Genomic DNA, 21,972 nt, shown 5'->3' with positions numbered 1-21,972 from the left:
CTCAACCAACTAGATGTCAAGAATGCCTTTTTAAATGGGACCCTAGAAGAAGAAGTCTACATGGAAATCCCTCATGGCTTTGAAACAAACTATACAAGAGATCAGGTATGCAAACTCAAACGATCCCTCTATGGACTCAAGCAATCACCGAAAGCTTGGTTCGAGAGATTTACAAGGGTAGTCAAACAACAAGGGTACAATCAAAGTCAGGTTGATCACATATTGTTTATCAAACATAAAATGGGAGGTAACTTAACTATTCTTATAGTGTATGTGGATGATATTGTAATTACAGGAAATGACATGGTTGAAATGAATAATCTCAAGGGAATGCTTGCAAGAGAGTTTGAAATCAAAGATCTAGGAAATCTCAGGTATTTCTTGGGTATGGAAGTTGCAAGATCCAAAGAAGACATCTCAATATCTCAAAGGAAGTATATCTTGGATCTTTTAAAAGAAACAAGAATGTTGGGGTGCAAACCAGCAGACACACCTATGGATTCAACTACAAAATTGGGTCTTGGCAAGGAAAGTGCACTGATTGATAAAGGGAGATATCAAAGATTGGTGGGAAAGTTAATATACTTATCCCACACACGACTAGATATAAGCTTCTCAGTAAGCTGTGTTAGACAATTTATGAATGATCCTAGAGAAGTTTATATGGAAGCTATCGTATCTTAAAATATTTAAAATTGACTCTTGGCAAAGGTTTGATGTTCCGGAAAACAAACAATCGGGGAATTGAAGTATATAGTGATGCTAATTGGGCTGGTTTAATTTATGATAGGAGATCAACCTCCGAGTATTGCTCATTCGTTTGGGGGAATTTGGTCACCTGGCACAGCAAGAAGCAATCTGTGGTGTCTAGAAGTAGTGCAGAGGCTGAGTTTAGAGCTATGGGTCAAGGTTTATGTGAAGGAATATGGTTGAGGAGAATATTTCAATAACTACAAGTGGCTGCCCTAAATCAGTTCAAGTGCTGTGTGACAATCAATCAGCTATCAGCATAGCAAAGAATCCGGTACATCATGATAGAACAAAACATGTTGAAATAAATCGGCATTTCATTAAGGAGAAGTTGGAAGAAGGGATGTTTCAGCTAATATATACTCCTACCAACAATCAAGTGGCAGATATTCTAACGAAGGCTCTACCAGTATGAAGAAGAATGTTTGATGAATTAAACTCCAAGCTTGGTTTGAACAACATTTTCCAGCCTAAGCTTGAGGGGGAGTGTAGATAATTAAAGATAAATAAGGAGGATTATCCGGCAGTTTCATCCAAGATAATCCTCCTAATATGTCGGAATAATCAAGAGGGAGATAAGGTCGAATATCTCTCCTGTTATCTCTCCTTTTATTATCTTATCTCTTCTGTTTTATATTTGCAAATTTGAAATAGATAGATAGATTAGAATTGTACATTAAGTAGGTCTCCTCTATCTCTATCTACTCGTGTATATATACACCTTGTATACCATCTAATAAAGAAGATTTCTTTTTCTGTTCTTCCTACATTAAAACCTACACCATCTACAGAAACCTAGAAATAAAAATTGCTGTTGTGCTTTAGTGCCCAATAATGTTTATATCACAAGCATCTTGATATGGTCCTGATTTGTTATCCTATTTCAAAGAATACGTTCTACTTATTTGTGACTGCTTTTTGCGGTATTTTTTATTTTCTTCTGGATGAGATATTTGACCTGCGGTTGAAATATTCCATTGTTGTTAAGGAAAGCTTTTTCCTGTCATGCTATCTGCAGACCAGCTATTCATACCTTGATGTGGTTGGAAGGACTGTCGTAGTCTTGGAGAAGAAAAATGTGGTTCCTGAACACAATGCTCCTTTCCAGGTGTTTGCCAACATTTCATAGCAAGGGTCAAATTTCCTTTGCAGTAGTTCTTTCAAGCTTCACTTTTATGATAGTGTTGGTTTTTTAATGTGCATGTTTAATATCAGGTCAATAATTTCTGAAGATGAAATAAAAATTCCACACAGCAAAGGCTTACTTGTTATTGTCACGTTAAGAGATCCAATAAAAACCAATTTGTTTCTCCATTCCTTATTTAATGAAGAGTGTTAGATTTTGCCCATGAATATTAAGGACTTCATTAGAGATAAAAAATGTTAGTCAATGAACACGATGCCATGTGATGATGTGACAGTAATACTTATATTACATAAAATTAACCTAAATTTGTAGAAATTCTTTTACGTGAGTATTTGGAATGCATTGTAGACTGAGACAAAAGCAAGTAAAGAAGATATTTGTTAGGGTAAATCGTCAAAAAGAGCCCCAATTTTAAGTTTAGACTGAACTTTTAATTTTATCAATGGTAGCAGCTAACTTTAATTTTGTTTCAATTTTGGACTGCTGTTTCTTTTCCATTAGTAAAAATCATTAAAATGAAAACGTGGGTACTGAGGTGGTTGGCATGGCTGCCTTCTCAGCAAATTTTGTCACATGAACCTATATTTATAGAAGATATATTTAAATATATATAAATATAAACTAAAATATGACATGTAAATATAAACATTTGCATATATATATATATGCATATTAAAAATTAAGACGATACACTGACGGCAGCTGGCCACTGTCAACACAACCCTCATTGGTTGTCACAAATCAGTGAGAATAGCCCGTGAAGAAAACCACACCAAAGAAAGATCAAAGATTAGGGAAGCATCCATATAGGCAGTGAAGCCTAGGGAACAAAAAAAAGGTCCAATCCTCTTGGCCCTTATATCATAGAGGCCTCAAAGGCATGCTTCCATGGCTGCTTTCTGGCTCCTTTTCCTGGCAAACTGCAACATCCAAATCCCAAGTGTGGTTGCAGTGCCACCTCTCCCCGGCGGGACTTCATGGCTGCAATGCCTACCTGCCTCCACCCAAACACCCTATTCACCAGCCATTGATCCCCTGCCTTCACTGCCCCAAGCATTTTCCTGCTCACAGACTACTAGCACTAATCAAATCCGAGTCCACGAGTACTACCACCCCTTCCTCGAACCATGTCATTACATTAGCTATTGCAGCTTCTCCTATTATCTGCAATAGATTCCTCATTCCATCACTCCAAATATTGCCTCTTCATCAGTTGTCTCCTCCATCACAGGAGTTGAGGGCAACCTTTGGCGATGGGAGTTGTGTTTTCGGTGGCTGCTGTATTTTTTTAATTTTAATTTGCATATATATGCAAATGTACATATATATAATTTGTATTTATTTTTTTTTCATATTTATATATTTAAATATATTTAATTATAGGTTGATGTGGTAAAAATTACTTAGGTGGAAGCCATGTCAACCACTTTAGTAGACCGAGTCAGCATTCAATGGTTTTTACTAATGGAAGAGAAATGATGGTCCAAATTTGAAATAAAGGTAAAAGTTAGTTTTTTTATTTTTGGGCAGTTTGCCTTATTTATTATTCAATTAGTAGCACACTGTTTAATTTTGTTTCTGTAATGTCATAACAATCCATTGACTATGGCATGAATTAGTTATTGTACACTGACTAGTACTAAATAAGGTGTTTATGTTTATGGCTTGAAGCATTCTCCATAATCATCATGGCCATGGATTTTTTTTAAGCTAAGTGGGTATATTTATCCAGTTCCTTTAAGCCACGGTATTCTAATCCCATCTCTACCATGTCACAAGAGGTGCAAAATGGGCTGTGCTGGTCTGCCACAGCTAGTTGCCAGCTAGGCCGGGCTTGTGGATCATGCCACACAGGCTAGGTGGCACGGTCCTTTTTTTTGTTGAAAAAGCTAAAAATCATACACAATTGTCCGTGATGAACTAAAATTTAAGAATTGAATAGTAGCTCAAATTAATTTTATTGTCTAAAGATATTGACAAATGAGGAATTATAAGCATAATACACTATCACGACTCCTAGAATTAGGAAATTATTTTTTATTTTAGTTGTTATATCTTTATTTAGTTATTGTTTACAGTTATGTTCTAAGAACAGTTCAAGTGACAAATATGGAGTAGTGGGGAGGTAGTAGAAATGATTTAGGTGTAGTGGAAGAGTGGTAATTGTCTTGTAGAATCTATGGATAGCTTATATATAAAGCTAAACCCACACTGTCGAGGCATTATGCATGAATTATTGAAGTATCTCTATTCTCCCTCAATTTTGTCTATTTTCTCTCCCATTTCTCTTGATTTCTCCCTACTTTATGTCGGATTCTACCCCCCCCCCCAAATTTTTGTTTGTTCTCCCTATAATTCCGTCTGTTCTTCCATTTTTTTGTCAGTTTTCTCCATCCATTCCAATTCTTATCTTCAAAGGAAATATCAAGTTAGGGCTAGCGTCCTGACATTTGGTATCAGAGAAGCGGTTTCTCGGCTATGATTTAGGGTTCATAGCAGTTGATTGTGAATTTTGAAGAATTTGAATTGTGCTGATGGCTGAAGGAACTCTTGAGAGAATGTAGTCACTAGAGAAAGTATTCAAGGAAGAATTCAATAAAAAGCTGGACGAACTCATGATCATGATGGCCAAAAGGTATTAAGTTAGTATTCTAGTGGAATTATTTTTTAAGGAATATTTTGATTCCTTAAAAAGAGAAGTTTCAGAAGGAGATGCTCAAGATAACTATCTCGGAATTTCAGATCATGAGATGATTTATTCAGACAATTAATCATCAGGATTAAAAGATGTTAATAGAGAAGTTCTTGAGATTGAGAAAGAGGCAAATGATTATTTTGGAATTGAAATTGATCCAGTCTTTTGCAATGAGAATTTGGCTCAATCAATTCCTAAAACAAACAATGTTGAAAAGAAGTCTGTTGTAGTTGCCAAGGAATCCAAAGAACAACTAATAAATCATGATATGATCATTGAGAGGTTGCAGGAGAACAATGAGAAACTGTTTGGCGGATTGACAGAGGAAGCAATGTCTGAAGGATTGGCTACTATCTAGGAATGTGTCACGACCATGGGGGATATGATTGTAATTAGGGGAAAATCCACGCTATATAAGCTATTAGGGCTAACTGTAGAAGTTTAGAGGTTAGGCAAGAATAACTAACTCTTGTATAAACAGTTAACATGGCTGTTAGAGTAGTTAGTTGATTGTATTTTCTATTATTTCTTTCAATTGTAAGCCTATAAAGAGGCTGACGTAGTTAGAGGAAGGCATGATTTGAATGATAATTGAATTATATTTCTCTCTCTCAATTCTCCTAACTCTCCCTAGATTTCCCTCTCTTCTCCCTTAATTCTCTCTGTTCTGTTCTTTCTCTCCCTCCCTTTCTGCTCTTTCTTTCCCGCATTCTTACTAATTTCCTTCCTAAACCCTAGCCAAACCCTAGGGCTGTAACATTTGGTATTTGAGCTAACGATTCTCGGTGGTGATCTAGAAGTTTTTTGCAGTAACCAAGGCAATTTAGTGCAGCTAATTTCGACGAGCTTGGCGGAATTCCGGTGAATTGTTGGCGAAGCTGATTCCGTATTCCGATCCGACTTTAATTTTCAAGGCGAAGCAGGTGGTAGCTTTGTGGATGTGAATTTCGCTAAGTCTCAGCTACTGCATCATTTAATCTGAAGCAGCTCGAAATTGAAAGACGGAGCAGCGCTAGGTTGTAACAGCCAAGCTCGGGCAATTCTTGTTCGAATCTTGAAGGTGAAGCGGGACAGGGGAGTTTCGATAGAGACTCTAAGAAGATTGCAGTAGAGCTGGTGATTTCGGAGCTAGTGATCGGTGATTGGGTAAGAAGTGGACTCAAGCTTGGGTGGTGATTATGAATCACTTCGATCCAATGAGTAGTGAAGGCGCGATGGAAGCAGAGTTTTGAGCGACTGAGATCAGAAACTGTCCACAACGATTTCCGCAATTGATGATTAAGTGATCCTGTCTAGCCTGAGGATTTGATTAATTCGACTGTAGTTGAGCGGCGGTCCTCAGCTGTTGAATTGGTTTTGGACGATTCAGGAAGTTGCGAATTTCGGTGACTACGAAACCATTGGATGGTGATTAGGTGAATGATTCCCTTGGGCTACTGATGTGAGGCGATTGTCTCCTATGAATCTAGGCACTTCTGTTTGAATCTTGAGGGGGAAGTAGGTGCTAGCCTTGTGGTTGGAATTTTGGTTGTTGAAATTGATAGCAGCGATATTTTGAGGCTATTTCTCTGCTGAGTGGTCAAAACAGTGCAGAACGATTTTTAGTAAGCTAGATTAGCGTTGATCGAACGAGGAGGTAATTTTCGTCGCCGATCCAATTAATTGGAATTGAACTTGGATTTCAAAGGTGTAGCCGAGCAAGCAAACTCGGATTTGAAAAGCAAAGACGAGCAAAGCCATTTTGGCTCGGAATTGAAGACGACGCAGGCTAGGAGAGTGCTGACAGTGATATCGAGTTGAATTTGAAGTCAAATCAGAGTGCTGTAGTAGATATTGGATCGAAAACGGGTCAAGAAGTGAAATTGAGAGTCAGTGAATTCTTAGATTGTGACAAATCTAGTGGTCCTCGGATGTTGAATTGAGGTTGAGGCGAGAAGGGAGGTGCGGTGAAAGTGTTGAGAAGAGAATCGATTTCTTTTTCTCAGAAAGTAGTTCGTGGTCTTTGGAAGTTGTTACAAAGGTCAGGCTATTGCTGATCTACAACAATTCCGATCAAAATTGGCCATCAGGCCAAGGAGTAGTTCCGTGTTTGTTTCACAACGCTAGGACCAGATTGAGAATTATCTGAAGAAGTAAGACGCATTTGGAAATAGTAGGTGAAGCAGATTCTTAGAAGGCATATTCTTAGCAGCCGATTTTCGGCTACTGCATCATAGCAGGTGACGATATTGATCGGGCAATGATTCTGAAAATTCTATCGAATTCAAGAAGTTCAACGAAGAAGAATCAAACCCAAAGATTGGTCTCGCTGATGATTCAAGCGATTATTGGAGGCAGTTCAATAGTTGTTTCCGAACCAAAGATTCAGGATGATTGTACAAAACAACGATCTATGGAAAGATCGATTTTCTGTGGCTATTGGTTATTTTAAAAAGAGGAATTCTGAAGCTAAGGAATCTCAGGTAACGCAGGAGAAGGTGACCAACAGCCGAGAGGAAAGTGCGACCAACAAAGAAAACATGTGGGAGAATCTAGTTGCCTCTCAAGAAGGAGTGCAGAGAGACTGTGAGAGGCATTGGGAGACGATGGAGCAACAGGGTTAGCAGATCAACAACATGATCAACATGCTGTCTTCGCTACCTCAATTCCAATTATCACTACCTCAATTCCAATTATCACTGGTTTCTCCTCCCTGAGCAATAGTTGATCCAATTTTGCCCAACCATGATATCCTCCCTATGATCTATGGACTGCAAGAGATAGAGGAACTCTCGGCCTTGGAACAAGAAATTCAAGTAAGAGGATCATTTTCCCCACTCCCAATCATACTCCAATGCCTAGGGAAGGGGAGGTTAGGTGGACTGACTTTGCTAAAGATCTGTGTGACCGATTTGGGGTGAAGAACATGATTGATGTGATTGAGGAGTTCAACAAATTAAGGCAGGGGGGATCGGTGACAAATTATCAGGTTATATTTGAGGAGCTAAGGTCCCTAATGTGGAGTTTTTAGCTAGCCCTGATTGAACATTATTTTGTATCAAGATTCATTAATGGTCTTGATGATGTGTTAAGGCTTAGTGTGAAAATGTTCTACCCTACTACGGTGGAACAAGTGGCGGAGAAAGCAAGGCTGCAAGAATTGGCACTAGAAACTATTTGCAAAAAGCATGGACTACCACTGAAAAGTTATCGCAAGAGCAGCTTGGAAGTTTGTAAAGGACCATATGTAGCTAAAGGAGTTTTAATGGAACAATTCGGACTGGAACAACTTTGCAACGGCTCTAAGGAAGCTGATACTGAAGCTGTTGAGGGGGAACAGGTAATCGATGAGGACTTAGATCAAAAACAAAAACTGGAGGCTGAAGGCAATAATGGTTATGAGGAAGCAGATTCTAAGATAATGGCTTCCTTGCCTCTGGTTTTGGAAAAGACAGAGGAGTCACAGGTTAGAATAATTCTAGCTGAAGAAAATTCCCTTGCTGTTTTGAATAATTTTGATATCGGGCACTATAATAGTATTGATGTCATGTTACTTGGCGTAGACAAGATTCGGAAGGTGAAGGAAGAAAAGGGTGCTGCCATTTGGTTTGGGAGTTTTGATATTGTGGAAGAAGAGGTTGCTGCCATTTGGTTCGGGAGATTTGACATTGGAGAAGGGAGCCTCGACATGGTGATCCTTGGAGCCTACATTTCATTTATGCAGGAAAAACAGAAGCAACAGAAGGTAAGGGAAGACGAGACAAAGCTTAGAAGTAGAAGGAGCACAAGGAAAAAAGGGAGAAGAATAAATCAGATTGTTAAGGTTGGAATTGGATGAAAAACAGGGTCAACAACTGTCAATTCTTGGCCTAGTTAGAGGAAGGCATGATTTGAATGATAATTGAATTCCATTTCTTTCTCTCAATTCTCCTAACTCTCCCTAGATTTCTCTCTCTTCTCTGTCAATTCTCTCTATTCTGTTCTTTCTCTCTCTCCCTTTCTGCTCTTTCTTTCCCCCATTCTTACCAATTTACTTCCTAAACCTTAGCCAAACCCTAGGGTTGTAACATAATGGAATCTTGGGAGGAATGATTCTGCGGAAGAAGGTTCTAGGAATACTGTTTCTTTGCCTTTGGCTCCTGAGAAGGTTGAGGAGTCCATAGCTTCGGTTAAAGCAGGCATCAAACAGGTTAAGATAATTCCAGCAGGAGAATGTCTTACTGCTGTTTTGAATTTTTTTGATCTTGAACAATATGACAGTCTTGCTGTCATTTCAAATGGTGTAGACTGTGAAGTTTGGATCTAGGGTAGAAAAGAATTACGAAGAAGAAAAGCAAATCAAAGAAAGAGAGAACTTGAATTTTTGAAAGCAGATCACAAAGATCAAAATTACACACACTAAATGAACACTATTGCTCTCCTTATATAGGCGCGCAACATCGCATAACAGCTAAACATTTAGCTGAATAAAACATGCCAACTTAACAAAATAGAAATAACAAATAAGCTGCCAACACTAACTATTTAACTCTTCCACACTCCCCTTCAATTTGGACTTATGTTGCTGAAACATTCTTGTAGGTGTCTCTGCAAGGCCCAATTTAGTGCACAACAAGTTAAATCGATCTCTAGGCAGCCCCTTAGTGAAAACATCTGCAACTTGTTCAGCAGTAGGAACATACCTGATCTCCACCTCACCATTTTCTACTTTCTCCCTTACAAAATGAACATCAACATCTATGTGTTTTGTCCTTGAATGATACACAGGATTTTCTGCTATGCTTTTGACAGCTAGATTGTCACACCACACGATAGGAGTAGCTTCACAAGGATATCCTAGCTCTTGCAGTAGATTCTTCAGCCAAACAATTTCAGTTACTCCCAAGGCAACAGCTCGATATTCAGCTTCACCCAATGAATGGGCTACAACCGGCTGCTTCTTTGATCCCCATACAACAAGATTCTTACCAAAGTAGAAACAAAACCCAGTAGTAGACTGGCGAGTAACCTTGCAGCCAGCATGGTCTGCATCTGTGTGGACCATGATGGACAAAGCTTTAGCTGAGGGAGAGAAAACGAGACCCAGACCAGCAGTCCCCTTAATATACCTCAACAACCTTTTACAAGCCAACCAATGTTGCATTTTAAGAGCAGCCATGAACTGGCTCAATTTATTTACTGTGAAAGCAATATTAGGCCGAGTGTAAGTAAGATATTGCAAGGAACCAATTAGAGTACGATACAACGTAGGTTGGGAAAATAGATCTCCATCATCAGTAAGAGAAGTACCAGCAACCATAGGAGTACTACAAGGCTTATAGTCCTGCATTGATGCATTTCCCAACAAATCACGGACATATTTGGACTGATTGAGATAGAGACCAGTGTGATCTCTATAGGCTTCAAAACCAAAAAAGTAATTGACAGTTCCTAAAGTTTTTAGAGCAAAGGAACGATCTAGATCTGCTATGCAATCATGCAAAATTGCTGAGCTTGAACCAGTGATTAATATATCATCAACATAGACTAACATAAAAATCACGGAGCTAGCAGTCCGTTTGATGAACAAGGACGCATCTGATACTGACTTAACAAAGCCCCAATACAATAGAGCTGATTTCAGCTTAGTATACCAGGCTCTTGGAGCCTGCTTCAACCCATAAAGTGACTTCTTAAGCTGACAAACATGATTAGGGAACTGAGAGTTGACAAATCCCTCTGGTTGAACCATAAACACTGTTTCATCCAAATCAGCATTGAGAAAAGCATTATTCACATCCACCTGTTGTATGTCCCAACCATTTTGAACAGCCAATGAAAACAAATACACGAATTGTAGGAGCCTTAATTATCGGACTGAAGGTCTCACTATAATGAACACCCGGGTTTTGAAGAAAACTTTTTTCTACTAACCGAGCCTTATGCTTTAGAATGGATCCATCGGAGTTATACTTTATCCGGAAAACCCACTTGTTCCCAATTAGATTCATGTCACGAGAAAAGGGTACTAAGTCCCATGTATGATTGTTCTCCAAAGCCTGATTCTCAGCCTCCATAGCCTGAACCCACTTTGAATCTAAAAGAGCCTCACGTACTGAACTAGGCTCACAAGAACTCACTAAGGCATGAGGGCTAGAGGTGGCAATAGTCTTAGCTCGAAGTCTGGTGATCATAGGGTGCACGGAGGATGCTGGTTGAGGTTTGATAGACTTGTTCTTAGGTAAACCAGGTTGGACAGTAGGTTGGACTAGAGGTAAAATATCAGAAGATAGAGGTAAACCAGACGAATCAGAAGATTGCACTGAATGATTCACTCTCGAATCAGAGGATAGAGGAGGAGTTGCTCTGGGACAAAATAAAAAAGATGAAGAAGAAATATTAGGATGTAGAAAAGCTGTAGGAAGACCTCTTGAATTATTGGAGAACCCCAAAGAAGAAGACCGAGTACCAGAAAACAGCTGAAGAAAAGGAAACTCAGAAGGATTAAATTCCACATGCCGAGACACATAGATCCTGCTCGAGGGATGTAGACATTTATACCCAGCTTGATGTTGACTATAACCAAGAAAGATACACTTAGAAGAGTGAAAGTCAAATTTATGTCTGTTACACGGCCTGAGAAGAGGAAAGCAAGAGCAACCAAACGGTTGTAGCAAACTGTAATTAGGAGTATGATGATACAATAGTTCAAAAGGAACTTGAAACTGTATAGATGAGGAGGGAAGCAAATTGATAAGATACACCGAAGTCTAAAATGATTCAACCTAGAATTTTAAGGGCAAACTAGCATGAGATAATATAGTTAGGTCCATTTCAGCAATGTGACGATATTTTCTTTCCACTACACTATTTTGTTGATGAGTGTGTGGACAAGTAAATCTAGATCGAATACCATGAGTGTGAAGATAAGGAATGAAAGACTTAAATTCCCACCCATTATCAATTTGCAAGGCACAAAGTTTGGTTTATATTGGATTTCAACAAACTTGTGGAATATCATGAAAACAAACAAGGCATCTGACTTTAATTTGAGAGGATAAAACCATGTATAACGAGTAAAGGCATCCACAAAGATAACATAGTACCGAAAGCCCTCTATGGACAAAATAGGAGCTGGTCTCCAAAGATCTGCATAAACCAATTCAAGAGGTGCTGTAGTAGTAATGTCATGTCTAGAAAATGGAAGTTGACTAAGTTTTCCAATTTTACAAGCATCACAAAATGACAAGTTATTGAGAGAACAGGACAAGCCGATTTTATTCAACACCAACCGTAACACATTTACAGATGGATGACCCAAATGATCATGCCACTGTTTACAAACATCTGTTTTAGGTGTGGTGTAAGCTATATGAACAGACTTAGGCATCTCATGATCAAATGAGTACTGTCTATTACATTTATTTTTGCTATTACAAGAATGAAAACGAGACACTGAAGGAGTTGAAAAGCACTCTAAAGAATAGGCCGACTTGCTGTCACCAGCAGACTTAGAAGTTGGTTCTAGCCTATAGAGCCCATCCTTAAGGCGTCCCTGGAGCAGCATCAGTCTGGATGTTTTGTCCTTAATAAAACAAACATTAGAGTGAAACTCGACAATAACATTGTGTTCACGTGTAAGCTGAGACACACTGAGTAAATTTTTGGTCATACTAGGAACATGAAGGATATTTGGTACATACAAAACAGAATTTGATTGAGGTAAGGTCTGTAAAGAACTAGTGCCAATTTGAGTTATAGGTAGTTGCTTACCATTACCGATAGTAACTTTATCTGCACCATGATAGGGCATATGTAAGGACAGGTTATTCAAGTTTGAAGTAATGTGATTCGTGGCTCCAGAATTCACGAACCAGGACTGATCTGGAAGATTAGGTGAGGAAACAAATTGGTCAGAAGAATACAAATATGGTTTTGAAAATTACCACAGTGAGAATTCTGAGATGAGCCATAGTCATTCATGTAGGCTCCGTTAGATTCATTTAGGGAGGCTATATAAGCTCGAGTATCCAATTGAGAACCAGGATAACCACTGTGACCTCCTTGTGATCTGCCATTAGGGATCCTTTGAAAACTTCTATCAAATCGATAATAACATCGATCTACAAAGTGGCCAGGCTTGCCACAGAGTGGACAGTAAACTCGTCTATTAGAATTTCTACCACGGCCTCTACCTCCTCTGAATCCATTACTATTTCCTCGTTGAATGAATCCTCCTCTAGCAAAACTTGAGTCTCCATTATTTTGAGCAGAAGAAGACGATGCTACATTTGCTTGTAAAGGAGAACTGACATGATCAAGGCTTAGAGCAGTCAGTGACTGATTCTTAGTAGACAGACGTTGTTCATGCATTAAAAGTAGATACTGAACTTTCTCCAAATCGATTTCATCCATCTGTACGTGACAAGACTTACAACCGTATCATAATCCTGATCTAAGCCATTTAGAATTGCCAATAACAACTCATTGTCATTTAAAGGTTCTCCTATAGCTGCAAGCGAGGGGCTTATAGTCTTAATCTTCATAATGTAATCGTTGACAGACATTCCATCCTTTTTAATAGACCTTAACTGCTACTTGAGTTGAAACGATTTAGCTAATGTCTGCCTTGCATATAAATTCTCGAACATAATCCATACCTCAGCTGACAATTCCAAGTGAATCACCTGAGCGAGCACTTCTTCACTGATCGTAGAGAATAACCAGCCGAGAAGCATTTGATCAAAACGAATCCAGCTCAAGTATTCTGAATTCACTATCGAATCACCATCAGGACCAGGCACACACTTATGAGGAGATGTCTTGTTCAAAAACGGAACAAGATCGGAGGCATGAATTGTGGCAAGAATTTGTGCCTTCCAGAAAATATAGTTCCTCGCGTCTAACTTCAGAGGAATATAGCTAAAAGCCTTTGCAACAGCTAAGAAATCTGATTGCGAGGAAATTGAATTATTCGAAGAGAATTGACGAGGAGGAGAAGAGGAGGCGGAACTAACAATTCGATCAGAGGCCATTGGAACATATTAGAATGGCTCTGATACCACGTGAAGTTTAGATCTAGGGCAGAAAAGAATTACAAAGAAGAAAAACAAATCAAAGAACGAGAGAACTTGAATTACTAAAAGCAGATCACAAAGATCAAAATTACACACACTAAATGAGCATTGTTGCTCTCCTTATATAGGCGCGCAACACCGCATAACATCTAAACATTTAGCTGAATAAAACATGCCAACTTAACGAAACAGAAATAACAAATAAGCTGCCAACACTAACTATTTAACTCTTCCACATAGACTAGTTTCCGGTGCTGGTTTTGGCAGAGAAGGTTGACAGAGATGGAGTAATGGGGAAGTAGTGGAAGTGATTTAGGAGCAATTACTAATAGTGGAAGAGTGGTAACTGCCTTGTAAAATTTGTGGATAGCTTACATATAAAGCTAAACCCACATTGCCGAGGCATTATGCATGAATTATTGAAGTCTTTATGTTCTTCTTCAATTTTGTCTATTTTCTCCCCCTATTTCTCTTGGTTTCTCCCTACTTTTTGTTAGATTTCCCCCCCTCATTTTTGTCCGTTCTCCCTATTTTTCCGTCTGTTCCCCACATTTCTGTCAGTTTTCTCCCTCCATTCCAATTCTATCATCAAGGGAAACATCAATTTAGGGCTAGGGTCTCGACACATACAAAAGTAACTAAATTGAATGATCGAATAATACATTAATTATTATTGTTCTGTCCAAATTTTGACAACAAACAACGACAATATCAGGCCTTATGCCCTTTATGTGGGGACAACTACAGGAATTATAGCTTATTAATTTATAGCTTACCTAAGTGTCTCCCATCAAATTTTACTTGGGTCTTCCTCTGCCTCTTTTGCTAAAGACTCTCCTAAAAAAAAGCTTATGTTAGTCTTCTTCTAATGTGACTAAATCATCTTAATTGGGTCTTACACATTTTATCTTCAATAGGAGTCACTTTGATCTTAATGCAAATAATCTCATTTCTAATTTTATCTTTTCTTATATGATTATACATTCGTTGTAACATCATCATCTTCGTTATGTTCATATATTGCACATCTTTGTGTTTTCTAGCCTAATATTTTGTGCCATACAACAAAGCCAGTCTTACAATAGTCTCATTCTTATACTTTTTTAGCTTTAACAAAATCTTGTTATCACATAAAACAACTGATGGACTTTTCTATTTTAGCTATTATGTTATTCTATGGGTAATATCCTCATTAATATCCCCATCTTCTTGGATTATTGATCAAATATATCTGAATTGATCTTTTCTTGAGATGACTTGATCTTTAAGTTTTTACTGAATTGATGTTCCATAAATATATCTGAATTGATCAAATATATATGAATTTATCATCCACATTTGTATTTTTACTGATTGACCTTCCATAAATTTGACTTTCAATCTATTTAATTTAAAACCTCTAGATTCTAAAGTGTTCCTCATTATCTCGAGTTTAGATTCATGCCTTCTTTTGTCTCATCCTTCAAAATGATTTCATCTACAAATAACATACACCAAAGCACCTTTGCCTAGATATGTTTAGTGCGTTCATCCATTATTAGAAAAAGATAAGGCTTACTAATGGAGATGCTTGATGTAATTCAATTGTGGGAATTGCTTGAATTTTTAGTAGTATCCACATATTTTTCTCGATTCTTTGCATCCAACCAATTCTTGAAGTATATCCACATTTCCATTTTGGTCCCTATCAACCTCACCTTCCTTGTATTCAACAACTTGTTCCCTACAAAATAAGTAGTACTTTGATGGTATGATAGACATTGTAGAGTATCTTCTCTACATGTTTGACACATGTTTATGCTCATGATTCATGTCTTTAATAACTTGTATATATGCAATTCAAAATCATTTTTTCTCTAAAGCCCTATAATACTTATTTAGAAACTTGCCATAAATTTTTTATTTTTAAAAAAAATTATAAACACTAATGTAAATCCTTGTTTATTCATTTCTATACCTTTCTGTTAGGTGCCTTAACAAGTATATAACTTCCATTGTTGACCTACTAGGAGTGAACCAAATTTGTTTTCCAACACCCCGGTTCTTGCTCTTAATCTTTGTTCAATCAATCTCTCCCAAAGTTTGTGTCTCAATTGCTCAATTCCTCTATAATTTCCATAGCTTGAAACATCTCATTTATTCTTGTAAATAGGCACGAAAGTGCTATTCTTCCACTCGTTTGACATCCTTTTTTATTTAAGGATAACATTAAATAATTTTGTTAATAAAAAAATGCCCTCTTTTCCTATACATTTCCTTGCTTCTATTGGGATATTATCTGACCCCGTTGCTTTACTATCCTTCATCTTTTTTAATGCTTGGATCTGAGTGTTAGACTTGTCAAATTCTTGAGCTAAATGTATTCATTTTAAACGTGCTTTTTCCTTTGGACTAAAATACTTGTTATAAACTAGTACACTCCTTTTTAGGTATAAAATGATATTTTTATATATAGTTTTATAAGAAATACTTTTGTTATGACATCTTATTGAGCTTTTTTGTAACTAAGTTGAGGATGTTATGGTGGTTATGTAGCCATGTAAGAAACACAGATTATAAATGAGGTGGTTTCTGTTGTGGCATCTTGAAGATAAGGTGCTCGAGACATATTGAAGATGATCTGGACATGTGGGATTATGACCAATGGATATACCTAGGGAGGAGAGTGGATGGAATGTAAAAGTTAGCAGTACAAGATATGGAGGAAAATTAAAGAAATTTTGGTAAAAAAACTTGGGTAAGACATGAGATATAATGGTCTTACAGCACACATGGTCATAGATATGGAAAATTATGAGCTAGGATTCATATAGTTGATCTCATATACTGAGGTATAGTTGTATATTTATTGTGCCTTCCAACTAATCATCTCAAATATGTCTTATTCTATCCAAAAGTATCAAATGTTTGAAACTGGAAGTTCAACAAATTTGGAAGAGTTCATGTAACGAAGATGGCACCATTAGTGCTTAAGATTTGATAAATGACCCTCGATTGAGCATGCCTATGTCATACAAAAAAAAAAAAGACATCTTCTATGCCGCAGCCCCTTCTCTAGTCGCATAATGATTTCTGTTCCCTCTTGCTGCCCCTAGATATGAGAAAAGCTTAAGAATATGAAATATCTTGTACTGGTTCTCAAATTAAACACTTGAATCTTCTATTATTAGTGATACTCGAAGAGGAGAAACCCTTATTTGATAGGAAAAATTTTAAATGTTGTGGCTTGAAATAGAAATCTCATTTTGTGAAGTACATTTTGTGTGTGTGTTTGTGCATGCGCGTGTGTTTTGTAGGTAAATGTTGACAAAATGTTTATGTAGCTGTACGACTTTTTGATACATATCTTAATATATTATACTGTTACAACTATCGGTTAGAAATCACCCTCAAAAGTTAGTTGTCAAGGGGAGGGTGCCCAAGAGGTTATAAACCCCACACTAAGAGTCTAAGCTTTCAATGTGGGACAAGTTCCATACCTTGCAGTGGACTATAACATACCATTACGCTTCGCAGTCTGGCGCTCACGACGGCAAGTTGTGCCCTAACCACAGCTAGTCCTGAACGAACACTGCAATGCTGACGTCACCTCCGTTGTAGCGTGATTGCAACTGGGAGAGATGGGGCTGACTCTGATACCATTGTTATAACTTTTGGATAGAACTTACCCTCAAAAACTAGCTGTCAAGGGGAGGGTGCCTAAGAGGTTATAAACTCCATATCAAGAGCCTTAACTTCTAATGTGGGACAAGTCTCATATCTTGCAATGGACCATAACATATACTTTGAGGGTCTAAGAAGGTTTGATGTGCGGGCACACCTACACAGGATGCTTGTATCCAATTCCTCTTAACATAGCTTGTTAAGTTGTCATGTCAAAGGGACCGGAGGGGTACCTGTGAGCCTTGCATATAACCTCTGTGATCATCTGCCTTGGTGGAGAATGAAGCTTCAGCCATACTACTTACATTGCCATCCTGACATGCTCAGTCTGTGTAGTTTTACAGAGACAAAAGAAGGCACGCCTGAGACGAAGACAAGTGGTAGTCACTCCATGAATAGATTGCAGGGTAATTAGAGGGAGGCACCTGCATTTTGTCCTTGAGCACTTGACTCTGGCATACCTAGTTGAGCTTGGTTTTATAGCCTAATACCGTATAAAAATGGGTTAGTACCTTCCTTTTCAGTCACAATCGCCTTTAGCCACTCTAGGACACTTGTTAATAAACTTGACTCTCTGCTGCTTGTGTATTCTCTTGTCAAGAAACACCTCAGCTCTTTTAACCTCTAGCTTCCTGTGTTCTTGCCAACTCTATGAGCGTCCTTATTGTGATTGTTGGAACCTTGACCTTCAACATGGACAAGAAAATGGTGTGAGCTAACATAATGGTTTTAGAGTTGTGCTAGGCCAAGAGGGGAAGGGGCTTATTCCTTGATAATTTGCTTTGATAATTATGAGTGGAATCATGATCTTTGAGTTAATTTCTGTCCTCAATTTTTGCTAAAAAACAATAGAGGAATGATTATTACCTTCTAATTCAGAGTTACTGTCTCACTGAACTGAATTCATGCCACCTGAAGACAAGGATTGTTCCTTTTTCTTTTGCAGGTCTACTACCACTTCAACCCAATATTCATGCTTGCAGAGCCATTGATATTGGCTTCTGTTTTTTTCTTCTTTTTTGTGGCTTGTGTAGCTTACCTTCACGTGGATCTTTCTATTCAGAAATGAAAAGGTAAAAAGGATTTTAATTCAATAATCATAGACCTAGAGCTGAAATGATGTTTAAACTATTTTCCATCCTTGGGCAGCTTTACCAGGAGTCAGTTTCGGCTTGGACTGTGCGAGTGCTGCTTGAGGCTGGTGGTAGGTAGAGCTTTTTATTTAATTAACATCAGAGGAATACATCTGTGAGACATTTAGAATTTTACAATTTTGTTTATAGCAACATGTTGTTTGTACATTTTTTTCCCTTGAAGTAGACTAATACACACTCCAGGGAGCATCACTTCATTTTCCTATATGAACAAAAGAGGGCTCATAGGCGTTTTAGAGTTTACATGCATGCTTATTTCTCCTGTTGCAGGACCATTTGATTCTGCGTGCACTTGCTCTTCTGAACTTTTGAAACTTAGTAGTTGAGTTGATTAAGTTTATTGAGGGAGTGAAACAAATATTTAAGTGAACAGAGGATTGAAAACTAAAGAATAAGGGGAAAAGGACGTGCACCATTACTGTGAAGAAAGTTAGCAATGAAGATAATTCTACAGATATGTTAATTAAGTCTCTCATTTTGGGCAAGTTTAAATATTGCTTAAATTTGACTTGTATTCCACTATTGGCCAGTGCCATTCTTAGGGCATACTGGAGAAAAATGGGTATTGTTTACTTCATTATGTTTCTTGAATTCAAATTAAGGTTGAGAATTCCTGAGTTTGCATTGAATTTGTGGTTTCAACTCCTTTATTGAATGCATAGGTGAAATGGTTTTTATATCTCAATATAATGTTGAGGAGAAAATGAAAGTGGATGTATTTAAAGTCTCCCAATAGAATAACTAATTGTAGATCCAATTGGGGTACTATACGTCATTTTGTCCTCTATGGTTGACTAGTGCTAGGGATGTTGGCATGTTTGCGATTGGTTAATACAAATGTCTTAAAGGCACTAGTCTCTAATGTCTTGGCATCTCAGTATTGAATGGATGGCTACAGTTGGCGGAGTCACGACTTTGGGTCAGGGGTAGGGGCAAAACTACGTGTTAGCGAGGGTGCACAATTGCCCCTCTTGCTTTTTAAAATTGCTTTTGATGTTATGCATAAATTACTATGTCCTCTAACACTTGTCCTCCCTGAAATTAAAAAGATGGGGGCAATTAAGTAATGTCAATTAAGATGGGAGAGAGAACCAGGAAAATAAAAGAAAAAAGGAAAGGAGAGAGAAGATGGATACTATTTGGATAGAAAAAGTAGGAAAAGGAAATTTCCCAATAGTTTAGGAAGACAAAGAGACAAACCCACTTTTATTCAAGTATCAGAAAAACTTGAGAAACAATTCCAGATGCAAGGAATTCCAAACAGAGGAATCAATACCAAATTCAATCAATTGCTTTTCAAAAAAAATTCCAGACGCAAAAGATCCTACCTTAATGTTAGAGGGTGCATTGATACAATTGGCGGATTACTTGCAAGGTTGGGGCTGTTTGTGACTCTGGTGTTGTCTATGTCGTCTAGGTTAGTTGTGGTGGGGACATGTCCAACTCGTCCATCTTATTCGCCTCCTCACGGTTGAGGTCATGGATGACCTCATTGTTTGCACCATTTACAGCCCTAAACTCATCTCATAGGTTGGTTGTGAGCCATACTCAATATATAGTCAATAAGGCAGATAGCTTGGAACATGAGGTGTAGTTGTCATAAAAAATCACTGACATCAACAAGAGTTTGTTGTACATCCAATCCCACAAGGTGTCCCTCATATGCATGTTTGATACCTTCCCATAAAAAGTACAAAACATATTATAGTCTAAAAGAAAGTTACAACATGCAATGAGAATAATGGGCATATACTTAAAACATAGCCATTATATAGCATGCTTAGCCTTGCCATTGGGTTGGAATACCATTTGTCAAGGGTTGTAGGGGAGATATATTGCCTCGTGATGTTTTAGTATCATGTCATGTACGAAGTAAGCCACATGAGAAGGGTTGAGGACCCGATCAACGATAGAATCATGCCAATCTTCCCATAATGGAATCTAGGTCTGGCTCACCTGTCTATTTGATGCAAGGCCTTATTTGTGTATGCACAACTAGGGATGTCTTAGCACAAATCCAAATTGGCGCATGACGCAGATGGAAGGTGCTACTCAATAATCTTGAAACATATCGATGACACCTTTGCGCGCCAAATCCCTTGTCTTTCTAAATAGGTTCTAGGTAGGTGCTGGAGTACCTCGTGAGTATATGGTTGCTAAATAAGCTACAAATACAATAAAACAAACATATCATATATGGGTTGTTCAACATGTATAATTAGACTTAATGAAATTATTATAAACATATACCTGTGTTAGATCTAAAGATCTGATTGTGAATTCTCATCAATTTAGTGAGGATCAAAGAAGGGTTTAGGGAGAGAGAGAGAGAGAGAGAATTTGGAGGGAAATCAGAATATCTCAATTTGTATTTCTAGATGTTAAAATTGGGTTGGATCAGTCTGTATATATACTGATCCGAGCAATCACAGAAAAGGCGCCAAGCTTGCCAAAAATGGATAGTACAACTGTTTAAGCTCCTATCTAAGTACAACCCCCAACATCTATAACTATCATTTCATTGTACAACTTCTATAAGCAATAGGTACATGACAAATACCCCCTGGTTGAAAAGTTTCTTGTCCTTAAGAAATATTAAGAAGGCTGATGGCTTGCGAAAATTGTCTAAGTAGATCAGGCAAGTACTCCCATGTGTTATTGTCAGGGTGGAGGTTCGATCACTTCACTAGTACTTGAGTTAAAGGTGCCACTTGTCTGTAGATGACCATTCTGTCTACTATAGCAACCAGCTTCATAGCGAGGGTAGTTTCTCTAACAATTTGGGGTAAAGAGGGAGGACTCACTTAATGTGTTCCTACTGACTTCTTGAGTAAGGATACATGGAATACCAGATGGGTTTGGGAGTCAACTGGCAGTTGGAGCTTATAAGCAACGCTTCCAAACCTTACAATGATAGGAAAAGGCCATAGTATTGCGAGCTCAACTCAAATACTTGCCCTTGGGTTAGTGTCTTGAGATGGGAATGTTTTAGCTTCACTTAGACTTCCTCGCCCACTGTAAATTCTTTCACTCCTCTTTCTGTCTGCAAATTACTTCATTCGATTATGGGCAGTTGCTAATTCTTTCCTTAGCTACTATAAAACTTGTTTCCTTTGTTGAAGGTAGGAATCCATTGTTGCCATTGTGGTGGTTCCCCCAAGGGCTGATAGCAAGGGTAGTTTATACCTATACAATGCTTTAAATGGTGACATCCTAATGGAGTTGTGGTGGCTGGAGTTATACCACTACTAAGCTAGGGATAGCCATTTGTACTAGCCCTTGGGATGCAAAAAGCAAAGATAAGTTTTCAAATATTGGTTCACCCTCTTCGTTTGTCCATTTTTCTAGGGGTGATAAGCTATGGACATATATAGTTAGTTCCCAAGGACCTCAACAGTTTTTGCCATAACAGGCTTGTGAATACCTTGTCCCAGTTTGATACTATGGATTTAGGTCTTCCCACCTAAATCATCCCACTAAGCATAAAATACTTTGTGCAAGAGAAAATGGAAAAAAAATTGAAGGTAA

General features: G+C 38.0%; 1 protein-coding gene across 5 annotated transcripts in view; it reads left to right on the top strand.

Annotated features, from left to right (window-relative positions):
* The window catches only part of LOC127806208 (dolichyl-diphosphooligosaccharide--protein glycosyltransferase subunit 1B), a 36,872-nt gene that overhangs the window by 10,109 nt on the left and 4,791 nt on the right, over positions 1–21,972 (top strand). The window contains exons 7-10 of one of the 5 annotated variants that reach the window (XR_008024368.1): positions 1,769–1,858; positions 18,237–18,363; positions 18,440–18,494; positions 18,715–19,073. Coding sequence is in view for 1 of the 5 variants with exons in the window: in XM_052343346.1 (XP_052199306.1) it covers positions 1,769–1,858; positions 18,237–18,359 (213 nt within the window). In the remaining 4 variants the exon portion in view is untranslated. Of the gene's footprint in view, positions 1–1,768; positions 1,859–18,236; positions 18,364–18,439; positions 18,688–18,714; positions 19,074–21,972 lie in introns of those variants that run through there. The other 4 variants (XR_008024370.1, XR_008024367.1, XR_008024369.1 and 1 more) reach the window with 4 other exon arrangements.

Source organism: Diospyros lotus, chromosome 7 (assembly GCF_014633365.1).
Source record: "Diospyros lotus cultivar Yz01 chromosome 7, ASM1463336v1, whole genome shotgun sequence".
NCBI lineage: Eukaryota > Viridiplantae > Streptophyta > Magnoliopsida > Ericales > Ebenaceae > Diospyros > Diospyros lotus.
The sequence above is the reverse complement of the archived record's forward strand: the minus strand, read 5'-3'. Positions and strand labels throughout refer to the sequence as shown.